This window comes from Thermobia domestica, chromosome 16 (assembly GCF_964235325.1).
Source record: "Thermobia domestica chromosome 16, izTheDome1.hap1.1, whole genome shotgun sequence".
In the NCBI taxonomy this organism is placed as follows: Eukaryota; Metazoa; Arthropoda; class Insecta; order Zygentoma; family Lepismatidae; genus Thermobia; species Thermobia domestica.
In genome coordinates, this window is record NC_137469.1 from 185,984,875 (window position 1) to 186,003,529 (window position 18,655).

Sequence of the window (18,655 nt, forward strand, 5' to 3'; positions counted from 1 at the left end):
CTTCATGTACGGGGATGGATTTCTAAGAACTTGCAGTTAGAGCAGGGCATTATTTCATAAGCCTTTCGCTTCCTTTTATGCAGGCTAAGGCATCATCCCACCATTCGTTCCGAGTAGGAATTCTGCGGCTGAGCGCTACACGGGAATGAATATTCTAAGTAGTTAATAATTAGTAGTCTAACATTGAATCACACCATATGACACGTTACTTCATTTCAAATACGAGTTTCTGTATTGTTCACTAGGGAAGAAAAACGATTTTATCCCATTTGCCGTATAATTTCACTGCAGTGTACACCTCCACATTATTCCAATGTCGCGAGCAAGTGGCTTTTAATAATATTATACGATTTGGATGGAATATTCAACAGAACAACACCCAGACTTCCTCTTACGGCATCGAACCTACAACTCCTTTCATTGTGACATTCCCTAATTTCCGTTGAACAATAGCTTAATCATACTATCACATGTTCTTGGGAGCTAGTGTTACGTCATTAACACGTTATGATGTGAACTTTATTTATCGTCGGGGCAAAAAGAAAAAAAGAAAAAAACAGTATTATCTTGTCGTTGATAAGCCTGTATTTTGGTTGAGCGGATGGAAGCCATTTTGTTTTAGGTGACGCACGCTTTGAAACTCTTCGACTATTTCCGTCTGAGAGCAGAGTCACTTTACATGTAAACAAAATGAATTTAGCGATTACTTGCGAGCACATACCAAGAGATTAAGCATCTAGTGGCTGGCCAGCCCAAAAATGTTATTTAAGTATAAATTATTTAACAGTGGATTCTACCCCGTTTTGCATGCAACCGTTATAACAACTTTTTTTTTTTTCATTGTCAACCTCTTGTATTATGTCTCGCACTGCACACCGAGGGAGTGGTGTTCGCCAATTCCAATCATTGAGTATTACAGTTAGTGAAATTTAGAGTAGTACGGGCCATTCCGTAGAACACAAAAAAATCCAAGAATATTTCTAGGTTCGATTTATGTCTCTTCGTCCATCTTTTTAGCATTAATTTAAGAGGAGGTAGTGCGAATCTTTTCTTTACATATTCTAACCTCTTTCATCGGGGTATACTTGTGTTAAATTGTACGGCGTGTTGTTCTCAGAGAGACAGGGATGTGTCTTTTGCTGTGTAATGATGTTAGTTGGTATACCGTTAATTATTATTGTTATTAAGACAATCACATCCTTCCTTCTACATGCAGTCATCTTCGGTTTATCCTCCCCTCTTTCGGTAAGCCATAGTCATTTCTCACTCTAGTTTTAATGTCATTGCTCTGTTCTTCGTTCGCCTACCTTAACTGACATGCTACACTAAATACTCCGTGTTGTCCTGTTCTAATTTTTTTCGCGTTAAGCGCACCTGCACCATTCTTTCACTCTTTTCCCTTCCTAGTGTTTTCGTCTAGCTCGATTGCATTTATTGTATATATTAAGTAGCTCTGACGGCCAATTAGGGGGTCTCTCTCTTAAGCTGGCGGCTAGTGCCCTTTCCAAGGAGGTTGTATGAATTTTGCCTTTTCTTTTTTTCTTTCTTCATCGTATTTATCGACTAATACCTGAGCCTTTCGGACACATTCCGCGGCTTTTCCGTCACTTATCCGTAGTTCCACACCTCCTTTATCATATTCGGTGTAATCAATTTCGGATTCACTTTCTGTGCCCCAATCGTCATCGTACCCTTCCGGATCAATATCCGATTCCACTACTATCTCCGATCCTGATGAGATGTCACTATCATCGTCCTCATTGACTGGCGGTCCTAGCGGTTTGGCTACTGCTGTGACTTCCTCATCGCTGGAGTCTAGGTCCTCTGGCGGAGTTTTAGTTTTAGTCCCTTTACGCGAATGCCCATTTATTTTCTCGGTATTTCTACCACAAGTCGCAACGCGAAAGAACATGTCTAACAGAAGTTGCGGTTGTGGGGATGAACTTACGGTTCCCTGTTCCAAATCGGGGCGATGTGAAAGGGTTCCAAGCCACAACCCCCTTTTTAATGTTTCCGATTGATCCGCGTTGTTGTATAACGTTATTGTAATTCCTCCATTATCGTTATATACAATCGGACGCGCAGAGAATTTTCGAAATCCTGATCGTAACTCTGGAGAAGGGGTGAGCTCCCACACATAAGTCTCGCGTTTGGGGGTCGTAAATATCACATTCCGCCAAGATCGGGGTGGAATACGCAAAGTCCGTGGTGCAAAAATATCATACGTTACTTCCTCATCTTCACTCGATTCACTTTCTTCCCACGATGTGTCCTCATGTAATTTTGTCTGAGAGACATGGGGCTCTGTCACCGTATACAAATCTCTCTCTTGTACGTTCTCTTCTTCTCTGAGAGAAATCTCAGTCACAAATTGCTGACTCGTACTGGGAATTGCAAGGTAATCACTTTCTGCAAGCTTGACGCTACTGCACGATGGTTCGACTACTTTCTCCGTGTGTTCCGCATCAGACGTTTCGGCTTTTGTTGTATCGTTTGATAATCGAGTGGGAGTAGCTGGAGACGGAGAGAATTCTGGATTCACTTCAACTTGATTGGCCGGTTGATTCTGCCCGCCAGTCTGGACGTCTGTCCGTTCCTCCGTCGACTTGGCAGCGCCTCGTTGGTCTGAACCCTGGGTTAGCATGTCAGATTGAGTATGAGAAACTTGTGTTTGAACTTCATCTTGTGTACTCTGTCTAGGTGTCGTGGCCTCACATCGTCGTGATCGTGTCTTACGTCTTTGCTTCGAGTTTTTCACCGCTTACGATTGTTGACTGGTGCTGGGCACTGACCCAACCACAACTTTATTAGGTTTCGTGGGTGCAGTTGCTCTGGAATTTTCTACATTAGTCCATGGGTGTTGTTTTACAAAAGCAGTATTCCGGAATAACCTTGTACTATTTCGTCGTTGCTGTATTTTCCTTTGGTTGTTTTCCTGCTCAATCCCGTCATCCATCTGGGAGACGAGTCCAACTTTCTCTTCCTTAGTTCTAGGAGACATCCAGAAATCACGTTCTCGCAATTGACTGAGAGTTTCAGCTCTTTCGAATTTTTCCAAAAGAGGTATCCAGTCTTTCCAACTAGTTATCTTTTCGTCCACGCTTTGTAATAGCCGGGATAACAAATATGGACGCAGACCAGCTAAAATTCCATAGTTTACTTCGAGGTCCGTCGGTGTTCTTCCAAGTCTACGGAAATCTCTCATTAACCGGTAAATAAACGCTTGACTACATTCTCCATTTACTTGTTGTCTCATATTTAGACTTTGCTCTAAACGCGCCTTGTACTCAAAAGATGGAAACGCGTTCTTTAATAGTCTTTGAAACTCGTCGTAACTGATACATTCGAACGGTTCTATTTCTAACAAATACCAGTCAAGTACAGGTCCGCTCAGATATGCGATTACGTAACGTACTTTACATTCGTCATCCCAGCCATATATGCGGGCTACAATAGAATATTCTTCTAGGAACCGATCCGCGCTCTCCAAGGGTGAACTACTAAATTTTGCTACCTTCAGTTCGGGGCAAACACGCGGAAAATCTCCGTCAGATTCAGTTTCCGAAAAGATAGGGAAATCTGGATGCGGTGGAGGACTCGGGATGGGTGGCCTCTTTTTCCGTGGTGTTAGTCGAGATTCATCGTGCGTAACTGGCGGGTTAGAGAAGGTCTTCTCCTTATGTGCAACTGTGCTCTTCACACAGACATGGTCATTGGAAAGTCTACCGAAGTTTCATACCCTGGTAGGCTCATCTAAGCAATAAGGGATTCTCTCTCTTTTACGTGTTTAGGTATTGCGTATACGTTGTAGCCATGCTACTTTCCGAACCCAATGGTATGTATGAGCGACCATCATACCGTCCCTCAATAGGATCGTCCGGTCAATACGGGACTTCCTCTATTTACCGTAGAAGTTCACCTTATATTACTGAATCTAATGGCTGATGTAGATTTTCTCCTTTTAAAGGCAATTGCCATTTGAAAACCACCGCTTCCCTGGTAGGGTCGTGTGCCCTGAACCAAAACAAACGTGGGACGAATGATAGCTTCCACTACGTCTCTTACTCTTAAGGTAAGAAAGTCCATTATTATGCTAATCCCATTCTGGACCCAAGAGGATGCACTAAACGTCCTTTAAGGACAGCTTCCAATCAATCCTCCCGGTAAGGTGTTCGATCCATCTCACTGAACACACTAACTACCTCTCTTTCATACGTGTTTGTGTACCACGTACTCTTATCCCTCAGACTGAAGGACATGATCTAGTTGCTCATTTTGGAGGATAGCCGAAGCCTCACCTCCCGGTAGGAACGGGAGTTCACATAAGTGTTCCACCTATCTCGAAGACGAGATCACAGGTACCCTCCAGATCCGATGTCACAGGTTAGTCGACATTTAAAGATCCAGCGAAAATTCATTTTTCGATAGTTTATTCTGCAACTAGTTACCACTGTCCATAAATGGAACAGCAGCAGAGCAACCTTCACCGAACATAACAAGAGTTACATATTTCCAAAAACTTTCCAGGTTTTAATCTCCCCATCAGCAGATCCTAGTAGCCACAATGCATACGAACTGGTGACAAGAAGCAATTTCTCCCCACTTTTCAGCACGGGTTTCGGACCGGACCGGGCATTTGTAATTACATATAGTTACACTACTTGTCACTAGTTTTGTAAGAATACATTCAGAAACATTGTCACCAGAATAAAGATGAAAATATTCTAGGTATAATTTTTAAGTACCGCCAGAATATCTTTTCACCTTTTGACTTCTGAAGCAGTTCAAGATTAGGGATGGGCACGAGCGAGTTCGAGCGAGTTTTCATTGAAACTCGACTCGACTCGAAACAAACATCTTTGAGCTCGACTCGAGAATTCGGCTCGAAAAATTTCCTCCAACTCGACTCGAATTTGACTCGAGTTTCGAGTCGAGTCTAGCCAAAACGAGCCAAATGCTGTGTGTAGTTTCAAGTACTTTCTTCAAGTATTCTACATAGACAATACAATTATTATCAATGATACTTACTACTACTACAACTTATTATTATTATTATTATTATTATTATTATTATTATTATTATTATTATTATTATTATTATTATTATTATTATTATTATAACAACCCTGTGTATAAACATGGAAGATAGGCAGTTTGTATCTGAATACTAAAAACTAGTTGACTGCTGACAAGGTAGTTGTGATGTCTATGAGGCAAGGACATTGTTCACAGGATTTTGGGTCTGAGTTCCGGAGGAGCAAGTATCCGGGCTCGAACCAAAAATCGTTAAAAGTTAGAAGGCACCAGCCAAACATGTTCAAAACTGCTCGGCCCGGGTTTAGGGTTCTCAACGGCTTGAGCGGCTCGGCTCACAGCTCATTCACTATCGAGTCGAGCCAATAGCTCACCCAACCAAGCCGGCTCGAGGCGAAACAAATCGAGCTGATGGATGACCCCAACCGAGCTGGATCGAGCCGATGGCTCACCTGAGCCGAGTCGGTGTGTCATCTAAACCGAGACGGCTAGAGCTGTTCGCTCAGTTGAACCGAGTCTGCTGAAAACTTCGACCGTGCAGGCCTCAGCCTTGGTGGTAACAACTACGGTATATACTTATATTGATGCTCACGACATTGTCGTCTTGTTAATCGAGACGAGACGAGATGCGAGCAGTTTCCCGTCTCGTGAGAAACACTAAAATTATTCTAAATAACTGCTTAGTTTCTCATAGCTTTCGTTTTCCAATCTAATCAGACAATGATTTCGAAACGAGTTAAAACGAGCAAAACGAGCGAGCCATTTATCAAACTCGATTCGAAACTCGATCTCAAAACAGTGACTCGGCTCGGAACTCGACTCGAGAAAATTACCTTTGACTAAGAAAATTTGCTTCGAGTTTCAAGTCGAGGCGAATTTTAGCTCGACTCGCGCCCAACCCTATTCAAAATTCGTATCTTATGTAAACACAATGTATCTGCAATAAAAAGATTCCATAGAAAATCTATCAGACAGCCCACTTTCAACAATTGCAATTATATCTGAATTATTTGATAGAGCATTTGCAAAGAACTCAGATTGTTTGCTCCTTAACCCACTTACATTCTGAAAATAAAGCGAGGAAACTTTTATTTTTCGGTTTGATTTTGCTTTCACTACTTTTATTTTTTAAAACCTTGAAACAAGTCACAAGAAAGGTGAGGTAGATGGAGATTGTTGTTTGTAATTCATGTAAAGACGTTCTTCATTAGTTGTTGTCTGCTTTCCGCTTGACTAAATTTGCACTCTGTGCGTTGTCTTGCTGGAGAGGAAGATGAGTTAGGAATGGTTTTTCCTAACTGACAGTTCAAGGTTGAACAATCGTAACTTCTGGATTTTCAGCTGGCAACGCAGGTGTCATATGCCTTCTCGCTGCAGGTCTCTTCAGTATTCTCCATTCTTCAACTCCAATTAAGGTATATTTCCTCCCGTCTATGCGTAAATACTTGAACTGCAGATATGCTTAGGACCCCGCTCTCCTAGCATCATTTAAATAAAACTGCAATTTTTTGCGTTCCTGCCTTACTTTCTAGGAATAGACCTGCTCAATAAAATCATTGAAACCTTTCACCTTCCTTCTGTGTCCTAACTAATACCTTTTCTTGTTGCTTAAAATTTACATATTGTAGGACGGTTCATTTATGTCCACTCCCAGTCTGCTCCATATCACCTCAGAAATTTTCAATTTCACTTTTTCCCATGTTTCGTGAGCACTTTTACTACTTCCATAAAGAAAACTAAATTTTGTTTTCTGCTCCTAAGTCTTTTATTTTACTTTCAAGATAACTCGTGAGTCTTGTAATTCACCAATATCCTCTGATATTCTTTCAAATTTACTATCAGTGTTTTCAAGTCTGTCCACTATTCTAGCTACAGTATCATTTAATTGTCTCAATTCCGACACGACCCTATCATTTGAATTACACAAAGCACCGAATATATCTTTACTCTCTGCTATGTGAATTTTATGAGTTAGGGAGTCTTGGGTTCTCTTCCATTCCTCAAATCACTAGCATGGCAAAAGTCACAAGCCCATACATGTAGTATGCTTTGTTCGATTTTGAGTTACAAGCCACATTTAGGTCACTGCACAATATTTTCTTCCCAGCATTTCTGAACAAATCAATTCTGTCTCTCTACACGTCTATTGAATACTCTCATGTCACCAGAGCGCCAAGTAAACACGTCGTCTCTCAGCTCACTTTCCTTCATTCAACAATGATTGAGTCGACGCTCTAGTCGTAACATGTTGTTGGCATATTCATTTATCGGAATTCTTTAATGTCCAGTTTTATTTTGTTGAATATACATCACCTAGGATTAGCCGCACATCCAGAAATTTTTGTTGGGAGGAGTTCAAAGTTTGTGGGGGAGGTCCAATAATATTATACAAGAAGCTGTCTGTAGCATTGAATTCGTGTCATTGTGAACTCAAAAAGTTTGTAAGTACCGTAAGACTTTGCACAAGATTTAAGCAATTTTAAAGAAAATCTCATGTAACTTAAAAACGTAATGATTTAGAATACTACATTTTAAACATATAATAGCTAGATATATAAGAAAACATTAGTGCAAATTCATTAGTAAACATTCAGTATGACCATATATAAAATATAAACTTTGATGCAAACTACATTCCACAACATACAAAAAAGTATGTTCAACTTACGAACATAACGCTTCTGTGCAATATTTTCTTTTCTGTATTTATGCATTTTACTTTCTAACAAACCTGCATGCAGTCTACAAATATTAATATTAGAATGAGGGTACCGGTATCAGTACTTACAAGGGACACAGCCCAATTGTCCGGCTCCGATTTCAATGATTTTTTTTTCTGATACAGGACATGTATGCATTATTTGTGATCACAGAAATTTTTGCCATGGTGCACGTTTTCTATTTTTAAAATAATCTTTAAGAGTTGTGATGTGGTTATTAGAGATTACTGCAGAAGTCCCTTACTACCCTTTGTAAACAGAGTGTTAATGAAAGAACAACCATGTAGATACATATAAGGCCTAGAGGGGAGTCGTATGATGGGTATGACCTTGACGGCAGCCATCTTGCTGAACTTAGGTCAAGTGTTTTAAATGGGAATTGGGTAATATGACACATAATTTCGCGCTAGAATTTAATCAGGAAGACAATGGTGAAGTTAGCTTTAAGATACACCCATTTGAGGAAAAGTCACAGGCATATTAATTCCTTATACTTACTGTGTGCGTAAGTCCCTTACCTCCGCTTCTAACCCGCGTATTAATGATAATAAGTCGATAAAAGCTTAGGTAATACATATTATGTCTAGAAACAACTGGTATGGTAAGTGTAACCTTGACGGCAGCCATCTTGAAATCCGTCATTTTGAATTAAAGTGAAGCTTTGAAAAATGAAAACCATAGCATGTAACACCTCATTTTAACAGCAAATTTTCCCCAAAAGCCAATGGTATGCTTATTTTTGTTCTATAGTTAACCAGTATGAATTTCGGACTCCTTCTAATGAGCACCAAACGTCCATTATTCGATCTTTCAAATTGGCAACACTTCTAATTTATACCGCATGTTTGAAGATTCCAACTAGCACTTTGCAATTGTTGCCATAGCTCATGTTTTCAAAATTTATTACATTTTTTAAGAGTTGTGATTTGTCAGTTCATGAATAGTGTTGGGATAAGCATCCAGCAATCTTTCTGAATTTTCAAAACTTGCAATGTAATTGTTTGTTTCCTATATCTGCACTTCAAAAACTAGTTTCCTGACATGAATCATTGCACAACGAAACAACCCCAACTTTGCATTCAGGTACTACCGAAGACCTAGCTTGTAATGGATAATAGATGAGACGAGAAATCAAATGAAAATTCATTTCAAAAAGAAAAAACGAAATAAGATTGTTGTGTAAATCAGTGGTCTTCTATTTCTTTATTGTTTATTTATTTTCTATGGTAATTTTGTTTAGCTAGACAGACAAAAATGTCATTCTTTTTCTAGTGATTGCTGTCGAAGGTTCATATTTGTAAGATTTATAATCAGTTTTGATCGGGAAGTCGATTATGTGACACCTCTTTATAAACAAGTTACCTGTTTTCATATTACGTTCATGGTACAAACAGCGTGTTGGGAACAGTCATATTATGCCTCTTTGATATTTTCTATCATTGCTGCTGTTCCTTTAAAGTTGTATTTATTAAAAACATTTTATTGTTTGTCGTTTGCGCAACATGTAGTATAAGCTGTATTTCCTGATAACTTTGTGTTCATGCAACAACAATTTGTTCTAATTTCATTTGTATTTCTTTACGTCCCATAAGTCCATAGGCTTCTCAAGCATTCTGGTTTAAAATAAATAATTACATTGCAAGTCTTCAAAATTCAAAAAGATTGCTGGATGCTTATCCCAACACTATTCATGAACTGACAAATCACAACTCTTAAAAAATGTAATAAATTTTGAAAACATGAGCTATGGCAACAATTGCAAAGTGCTAGTTGGAATCTTCAAACATGCGGTATAAATTAGAAGTGTTGCCAATTTGAAACGTCGAATAATGGACGTTTGATGCTCATTAGAAGCAGTCCTAAATTCATGCTGGTTAACAATAGAACAAAACTAAGCATACCAGGCATCATTGGCTTTTTGGGAAAATTTGCTATTAAAATGAGATGTTACATGCTATGGTTTTCATTTTTCAAACTTCATTTTAATTGAAAATGACGGATTTCAAGATGGCTGCCGTCAAGGTTACAATTACTGTACCACTTGCCTGTAGACATATTGGGCCTTATGCAGAGTCATTTTGATGTCTGATTAACGCCATACTACGGGGTTGACTAAAGGATGGTTATCAAAATTGTATTCAGAGTCTGTGATTAGGATGTGGTATTTGACGAAGTTAATCACATGTGACTAATTAATCTAGTGCAGAGGCTAATCTTTTACCCACAGTTTAGCGTGCGACACAACATTTCGTACTTCGTATTTCATGTATTTTCATTTTCAGAATACGCATGCGCTGATCTACTTTTCCGTAGTTGCCACATTCATTTTTCTCACCCGATACATTGGGGTTATATAAGTTAATCATACCCAAATTAACTTTTTAGTTGTACTCAAAGTAGACTCTGAATACCAAAAAGTGCACCTTCCTTAGTAAAGAGATAGCATGCCTCTAACTATTCTGTGACTAATCCTCGATTAACGAATTCTCTCTGAATACTGCCCAATATTTATTACCGAAGCTTTTATCCACTTATTATCATTAATACGCAGGTTAGAAGCGGAGGTATGGGACTTACGCGCATAGTAAGTTTAAGGAATTAATATGCGTGTAACTTTTCCCCAAATGGGTGTATCTTAAAGCTACCTTCACCATTGTCTTCCTGATTAAATTCTAGCGCGAAATTATGTGTCATATTACCCTATTCCCATTTAAAAAACTTGACCTAAATTCAGCAAGATGGCTGCCGTCAAGGTCATACCCACCATACGACACCCCCCTAGGCCTTATATGTATCTACATGGTTGTTCTTTCATTAACACTCTGTTTACAAAGGGTAGTAAGGGACTTCTGCAGTAATCTCTAATAACCACATCACAACTCTTAAAAATTATTTAAAAAAAATAAAAAAGTGCACCATGGCAAAAGTGCATCTGTCATCACAAATAATGCATACATGTCATCTATCAGAAAAAAGCAATTTCATTGAAATCGGAGCCGGACAATTGGATGATGCCCCTTGTTAGTTTGAATTATCGATATTTTAAAGAAAATTATGTATTTTCTGATACCGTCACAGGAACCACATTTTAATAGTTTAGTATATGTCCCACAAAAATGGCAACTGAGGAACAGAAAAAAATCCCCGTGAACTGATTTGCCTTGGTTATTCCTTATGTCCAAGAATGTCATCCCAACCGTAATCAGAAGATGATTTACAGAGTTTGGGACTTTCCGGCTGAAGCCTACCCAAATTGCATGATTTCTTTTTTTAAAAAAATGTAATGTTAGTCATTCCTATGCGTATAAGCTGCATGCTTCCCCCAAAAGTCTAGCGATTTCTTTAAAAAAATCCCTTTGTGAGTGAATCCCCTCTCAAACTACTTTTCTGTATCCACCACTCTTCATAATTTATTTTCCAACAAGGAATTCATTCTGGCATCTATCTAAATAGGAAATTTACCTAAATTTAGAATGCAGGAGGTTCCAGTAGTAATAATTTCCTATCTAAGTGGACCTGTGCAAAGCAACCCTGAGTAGAGGCTGAAACCGCCTGCTCCCAGTTTTACTTTTTTTTTTTTTTTTTTTTTTTAAGACTTTAAGACGTTTCAATTTCAACTGTTGCATCAAAGTCCCATTATACATAGTAGTATTCTACGAAATTGACTTAACTTTGACGGAAATTCTTGTACGTTTAATCTTTCAAATTTTGTGGCCTGTAAAGTGACTGCTTTCCATACCTCTACAACAACAAACCCTCTCGGTAATTAGAACTGATGTTAACCGCCATTATAAGCAGTATGCAGTTAGATTTCTATCTTACGGTGCCAGTTGAAAGTTGCTCTTTTCTGTTCATGGTTTTACCGACAGAGAACTGTGAAACTCTTTTCATATTTTGTGCATGAGTTCAGTTCAAGCCTCGAGATAACCATTTATTATTGTGCAGTTAGCAAATGCTTCTTGAAATTGATTTGACCTACAATTTTTGTGTGCTTGAGTGTGTCTTGAATCTAAATAGAGAACTTTCCACTTATTCACAGAGAATTAAAGATAGGAATACCGGGAAACCCTTGCGTATCGGTTCAAGTACCGGTATGCCTTAGTCTGATAAATCAGCAAGGGAAATGTTGTAGCGAACAACACTAAACTCCAATTGTGGTAAACTATACAGCACCATCCAAAAGGTCTTGAAAACGTTAATTCATTTACAGCATCATCATCATAATCATCATAGGTATTCTGCCATTATTGCAAGTCACTATCTGCAACTGAAAAGCTTCCATGCTCCACTTTCTTCCGCTAACCTCTTCGTCTTCACTTACAACTTCTCTGTTTTCATATCATCCATATATAGCCTCCTTCGTCCTCTCCCTCTCTTTCCTGCCACCATATTCTCTAGCACGTCCCTCATGATACTGTTCCTCCTTAGCCAATGTCCGAACTAGTTTCTCTTTCTCTTGTTAAGAGTCTTCATCCCGGCGAAATTAAAATACCGCTAATTTTACAGTAATTATGTGATATCTTCAAATAGATAAAAGATAATCGAAATGTGGAACAAGAGCGCCCTAGACAATATTATTTTGCGTGAGGTACCGTTATCACAAGTCACCTAGTGGTTTTCCGTTTTCAGCTGTTTAGAAACGCGAAAATAAATGCCGAAATTCAAAATAGCTCGAAATCGAAAGCCGATAAGTGAGTCGTGATAACGATTTCTCATGTAAAATAATATTATCTAGGGCGCTCTTGTTCCACATTTCGATTATATTTTATCTATTTGAAGATATCGCATAATTACTGTAAAATTAGCGGTATTTTAATTTCGTCGGGATGAAGACTCTTAATAATATTTAAAATTGTTCTTTTCTCCCCTACCATTTCTAACACCCTCTCATTCGTTTCCGCTAGACGTAGCTGATTCTTTCTATTCTCCTCCACACCCACATTTCGAAAGTTACTAGTTGTTTTGCCTTAATTGTGCGTAATGTTCATGTTTTTGATCAATACAGTAGGCCTACAATACTTCACATCAAGCATTTTATGAGCCTTTTTCTGAAATTCATTTAAGACCACTTCCTAAATATTACCTGATCCAATTTGTAAACTTTTGGTGTTATTGCCTTTAAATTGTTTACTAATAATCAAGGAAGTGAAGATGAGTGTGGAAAAACGTCTTACATAATTCTTTATAATGAATGAAGCCAGATCTCCTTTCAATTAGCTAATTTTGAAGGTTTGAGTTGAATATTTATTCTGACATTGAATACGACATTATCATTACTTTTAAGCATTTTCATATTTTAATATTTTTGTTGTATTTTGATTACTAATATGCAGTGCTCTTGTATGTATTAATAGTTCGTTAAATGAGAGCACGTGTTTGTGATTCCTTGTATCTTCTCTTTTATAGGAAAATCCACTTTAACAACATCTTCAGTGGAAGCTAAAGCCAAGAAACCTGCCGACACAGAAAGGGTTGAAGTATCTGAGACAGCTAAACAGAATGAGGCAACGACCCGCAGTGAAACAATTTCAGATGATGCGAAAATGTCTTCAGCATTAAGATTTGTTTCATTTTCTCAGAAAGCTCGAAGTTCTCGATCATTCCAACATAAAGGATGGCGTCCACCGATCAAAGTTCCTACAACCGATGACATGACACAGTCGAAGAATGCAAGTAATGCAACTTTAACAGGAAGGCATGTTTCTTTTGACAGCTCGTTGCCTAAGTTGAAAAATAATGATGGATCTGATTATGCGCCATTAAGTGTTCCAATGGAATTGGCAATAAACTCTCAAGAGATACCTCGAACAGAACTAAAAGACGAAACTCTTGAAAATTTGTCATTTTGTGCTTTGGAAAATCCAAAGGAGACTATAGTAGGAACTGCTCCACCATTGGGTGATAACAAAAACATGTCTGAGTTATTAGGTACAGCTGAAAGCCAACAAGTGATTAATTCAGATAACACGCAAAAAGGAACAGAGTTACCAATTATTGTAGACATAAGTATGAAAATGACAGAAACGTTTACTAAACTAGGAGCAAATGAATCTTCTCCTAATATAGCAATGTGTCCCCAAGAACATCCAGAAGGAAATTTCGTTGGTGATGATGAAAAAGAGCAAGAAGAGAACGATGTTCATTCCAATGCTAAGCAGAGAGAAACATCCTTACAAGATATAATAAATGAGTTTTTAGAAGTGAATAATGCCATTGAAAGTAAGAAGATGGAAGATTGTGTATCTAAGTCGCAATCCTTTAACACAGAAGTCGGAATTGAAAACAAATATGATTGTCAGTCGTTGTTTCATGAAATACCGGGTAGCAAAAGCGAATCACATAAATCAAACATAATGGCAGAAGAGGATGTAATGCAGGTCCTTCCTATCTCGACCTCTAGCTCTCATGAGGAGATTGTGAACCATAAGGATGAAATATGCAACTCTTCGATGGACAATACTAGACAGTCTGCTGACAAAGAAATGCGTAGTGCTATTGAGGTAGAAGAAATAGAAGATGATATTTTTGAGGATGAAATGAACGAGGATATAGATTTTACAGATTCTGAACTTTTGGAGCTGGAAAATATTGGCAAATGCGATTACTTACAGCGAGATAACAGTCAACTTAGATTAAGCTCTTTTGTTAAACCTGAAGAAAAGGCTAATATTAACTCTGCGTCTGCAGCTACGACTCAAGAACGACAGAAAAGTTGCCAACCAAAACGTAGTGCTGCTCACGAGAAGATTCAAGCCATTATAAGGGAAGTGACTCAACTGAAGTAAGTAAATATTTTGTTTTAGAATTCTATAATTTAAATAATGAACATATACTCCTATTTAACTACCTTTTAGCATTTTCTGTGACATTATTATTATTATTATTATTATTATTATTATTATTATTATTATTATTATTATTATTATTATTATTATTATTATTATTATTATTATACTTTAATTGCATGTATTGAATGTCACTGATGGCCATTCTGACAGGTCTTTTTAGGAATTTTCTTTGTTTTATTATGCAAACGCTGGGACTACAACTTAATACATATGTCCTGATTGACTTTCTTCCAACAGTTTTCCTTGTAATAGTGCTGTAGGTAAATATGGCTATGTTAGGAAGAAATGAAAGAGTTTAAGTGTTCCGCCATATGTTTATGGTGGAAACATTGTTAAGTGTCTTTTCTCACAGTTCTTCCACATTCCCATTCCACCAATCCTTTCATAATTATTAACTTTTACGAATCACCCGTTTCCTTTAGCTTAAAGGCCAAGATCATGGGACGTTCAATTATATCACAAAATATTGTTAACTTTTGCTGACGTTACTGAATAGTTGATTCACTTAACACGAAGGGAAAAACTGTACCTCTGGGGATTGGAAAAGATTCAGGATTTTTTCGTACTTTATATCTACAAAGCATCTACATTTCTGCGATTATATCTGGAAGAAATTGACCATTTGGTGTACTGGTACGCCTTAAAGGTAAAGGGCCTATTGTAGTAATTGTGAAAATAAACCCGCAAATAATGAGATTCTCAAGGACAATTTTATTGTTCCAACGTATAAATAATCTTCCTTTTGCCTATAGTTTATAACTTCAATATTATAGTTAGAGGAAACTTGAATGCCGTAATGTAGTAGGCACTCTTGCAAGATCATGGTTGCACTTTTGCAACGTTTCATCTTCAAACTAACACGCCTAACATGAAAAGTAGATTTATGCCACTTAATACATGGGTAGGAGTCAGTGGTGGTTCTTGAGGAAGGTTACATCAGGCAAGAAAATTAAATTACTATTATTACAAGCTTACATAATGTACTAATTGTTGTAAACAGTCTTAAGTTGTATTCCTATTTGGTTTTTGTCAAGTTAGCTTATACAGATTATTCTTCTTTCTTGTCGATGTGACTTTCCTCAGGATCCGCCACTCGTAGGGGTATATGTTCCTTTTAACTAATACTACTACAGTGTTCTAATGCTACTACTACTACCACCAGCACTAATTGTAATAATAATAATAATAATAATAATAATAATAATAATAATAATAATAATAATAATAATAATAATAATAATAATAATAATATATCTCAGTGTTCAATCCTTACCGAATTCAATTTTCCTATACCTTGTGCGTACAGTCTACCAAGTTCATACAACACCATATCCAATTTCAACTTGTGTAATCCCTTTAGTGCATGGGATCCCCGGTAGGAGGGCCCGAAAAGATATGAATGTATTACAATAGTTCCGATTCCAGCTTAGAGTGTAAATCCACTTCTCATATGGCCTCAGTGCTGAAAGGAAAGCTAGACTCTAATCAGATCAATCAACCAATTTCTGGTACTCAATATAAATACATTGCCATGGATTGATTGTTATTTAGTTTAAAATGCTTTAAAATACATTCATAGGTTTCAATAAGGTACCATAAAAACAATTATATTACCAATATAGTACAGGGCAAGTTTATGTGAATTAAATAATGCGATATAGTTTGAGTACATTTTGCAAAATAATATTTCAAGAGTGAACCTATAAGTTACGACGTTTGTTTGAAAAATATCCGTTACTCGGAAAGAAGAACATTTTTGGATCAAAAGATCCAAAATATTTCAATCAAAAATTTTAGAAATGATCCAAGAAATGAATTAAAATATTGCGATCTTGTCCAAGAATTAATTTTTGCATAAGGGATCACACAATTTTTGTACGGCCCCTAAATCGAGTTTTCCTACTTTCTACGGAATAAGCATATCATATTGAGTTAAGTGATAGTTTGGGTTTGGCTACACTACGAGTATATCTACTTCTTCAGTTATAAGGTGTATAAGAAAATTTTTGAATGAAATATATTGGATGGTTTGATCCAAAAAAAAAAAAAAAAAAATGTGATGTTACTCTTGCAGTGAAATCAAAGAAGTGCCAGTTGAGTTGGACTATATTTATTTATGTTGACCTGTTGAACGTTTCAATAATATCCATAGTAATGTGCAAATACAGTAAAGTATTCTTAACTGTGCTGTATCATAAATGTATGACGAACGTGATTGTTGATTTTGAGGCCCATATACGTTAAAATCTTGCATTTGCAATTTCTTTGCCTTTCTGTAATAAGCGAAGTCCAGTTTATCGATGTTGGAATTAAAGAGGTTTTACTGTACGTAAAAATGAAACTGATTTTGTGAGTGATCGAATAGGTGAACTGAAAAATGGATGAACACTTTGGAATCGATTTTAGAGTATGCTTATCACCTAACTTAATCTGAGTTTTTGTGATATCAATTTGATTAAAGGGCGTATCATTAGTGGTGGGGAATTTAAAAAATCCCAAAAATCCATTATCTCGCGAGTATTTATCTTTACATTTTCATTAATATGCGTATTTTAATGGGAATGGAGTTCAAATACTTTGCTTAGGGTGGAGCGGGGACATAGTTTATGCGAGAAATTCAATATGTTGCGACCCAGTCAAGTTAAAAAATAAAACTGTGTACATAAAAGCATTACAAACAAACAGACACATGTCTCAAAGTTATAAAAAAAGTCTCGTCTTAATGTGAGAATGGCAGTATGTTCTATATTCTTTCGCCACATAAAAGTCAATATCATCTGTTGTTTGCTATTACATGGGAGAACGGCTTACACGTTTGAAATTAATCTTGGATCATAGTTAACACTTAGATCAAGCTAAGCTTTTATTAAAGGACGTATACTCAGTAAATGAGGTGCTCCAACTTGTATCTCTACAGTTTTACTGAAATATGAATTCAAAGGGGAAAGGGTTCAAATACTTCCTCAATGCTATGGTACACTTGCAATGAACGACCATTTCTTCTACTTTTGTATAAAATTCATAGATCACTTTTAACCTACAAGATTATTATTATTATTATTATTATTATTATTATTATTATTATTATTAATAATAATAATAATAATAATAATAATATCACTATTATTTGAACCGTATGTAATTCACTTGATCAACAGTAGATGAGAATATTTCAAAATTGTTTCTTCTATTAACACTGAAACACTCTAGCAGAAAATACATTGGTATCTCATTTTAATATTACGAGAGAGATTCGAAAAAAAAAAAACCCTCCCCCTTTTGATTATAAAACATACACTTACAGATGTGGAACTTTTATTATACACATTACAAAAGTACAACATTACGTTACTTTTCAACATATTCTCCATTCAAATTAAGGTACTTATCATAACGTTTTACAAGGTTCGAAATCTCTTCTGCTAAAGAATATCTCGCCCGAGGATGAAGACACTCGCTAACAGCATTGTGAAGTGCATTGTAATTGTCGAAGCTGTGCGACGGAAGCTATTGTTGCCTGAATATAAAACAGAAAGTTCAGATATCGTGAATCGACGGACTTGTTAATTTCTTGCAAGAGTTGATTGCTGACTATAGATGAGCACCCATTTCTTGTCACATCCTGCACGTTAGTTTGTCCATCTTTAAAGATGCGATACCATTTACGTACGACACCTTCACTCATCACGTTTGATTCTTAACACATTGAGCGCTGTGTGTATCAAAAATTATACACACCGGTTTTCCTTGGTGGGCCATATGTATCAGTTTATATACACAGTCGAAATCACTGTCTGGTCACAGGAAAATCACGTGGTATACCCTCCCGGGCCAAGTTGACCTTAAGAAAGGTCATGCATTGTTATGCTCATTGACAATTTTTTTCCCCTTCAAAACTTAATAGTTTTCAATTGTTGACAAATTTTAAAGCGTGTATCAGAAATTATACACGCGGCCCAAAACAACTACATTTCTTTCTTGGTTTTGTTTTGATGTATACTTTTACCAAATTTTTGTCGCTCGTGTCATTTGTTTCTTTCAATAGACCTACAG

The 18,655-nt window shown here is 37.0% G+C and overlaps 1 protein-coding gene across 2 annotated transcripts in view; it reads left to right on the forward strand.

Annotated features, from left to right (window-relative positions):
• Positions 1-18,655, forward strand: part of LOC145673562 (uncharacterized) — a 97,678-nt gene that overhangs the window by 71,933 nt on the left and 7,090 nt on the right. For both annotated transcript variants that reach the window (XM_081743387.1, XM_081743386.1), the window contains exon 3: positions 13,161-14,535. In XM_081743387.1, the coding sequence (XP_081599513.1) occupies positions 13,161-14,535 (1,375 nt within the window). The remainder of the gene's footprint in view (positions 1-13,160; positions 14,536-18,655) is intronic.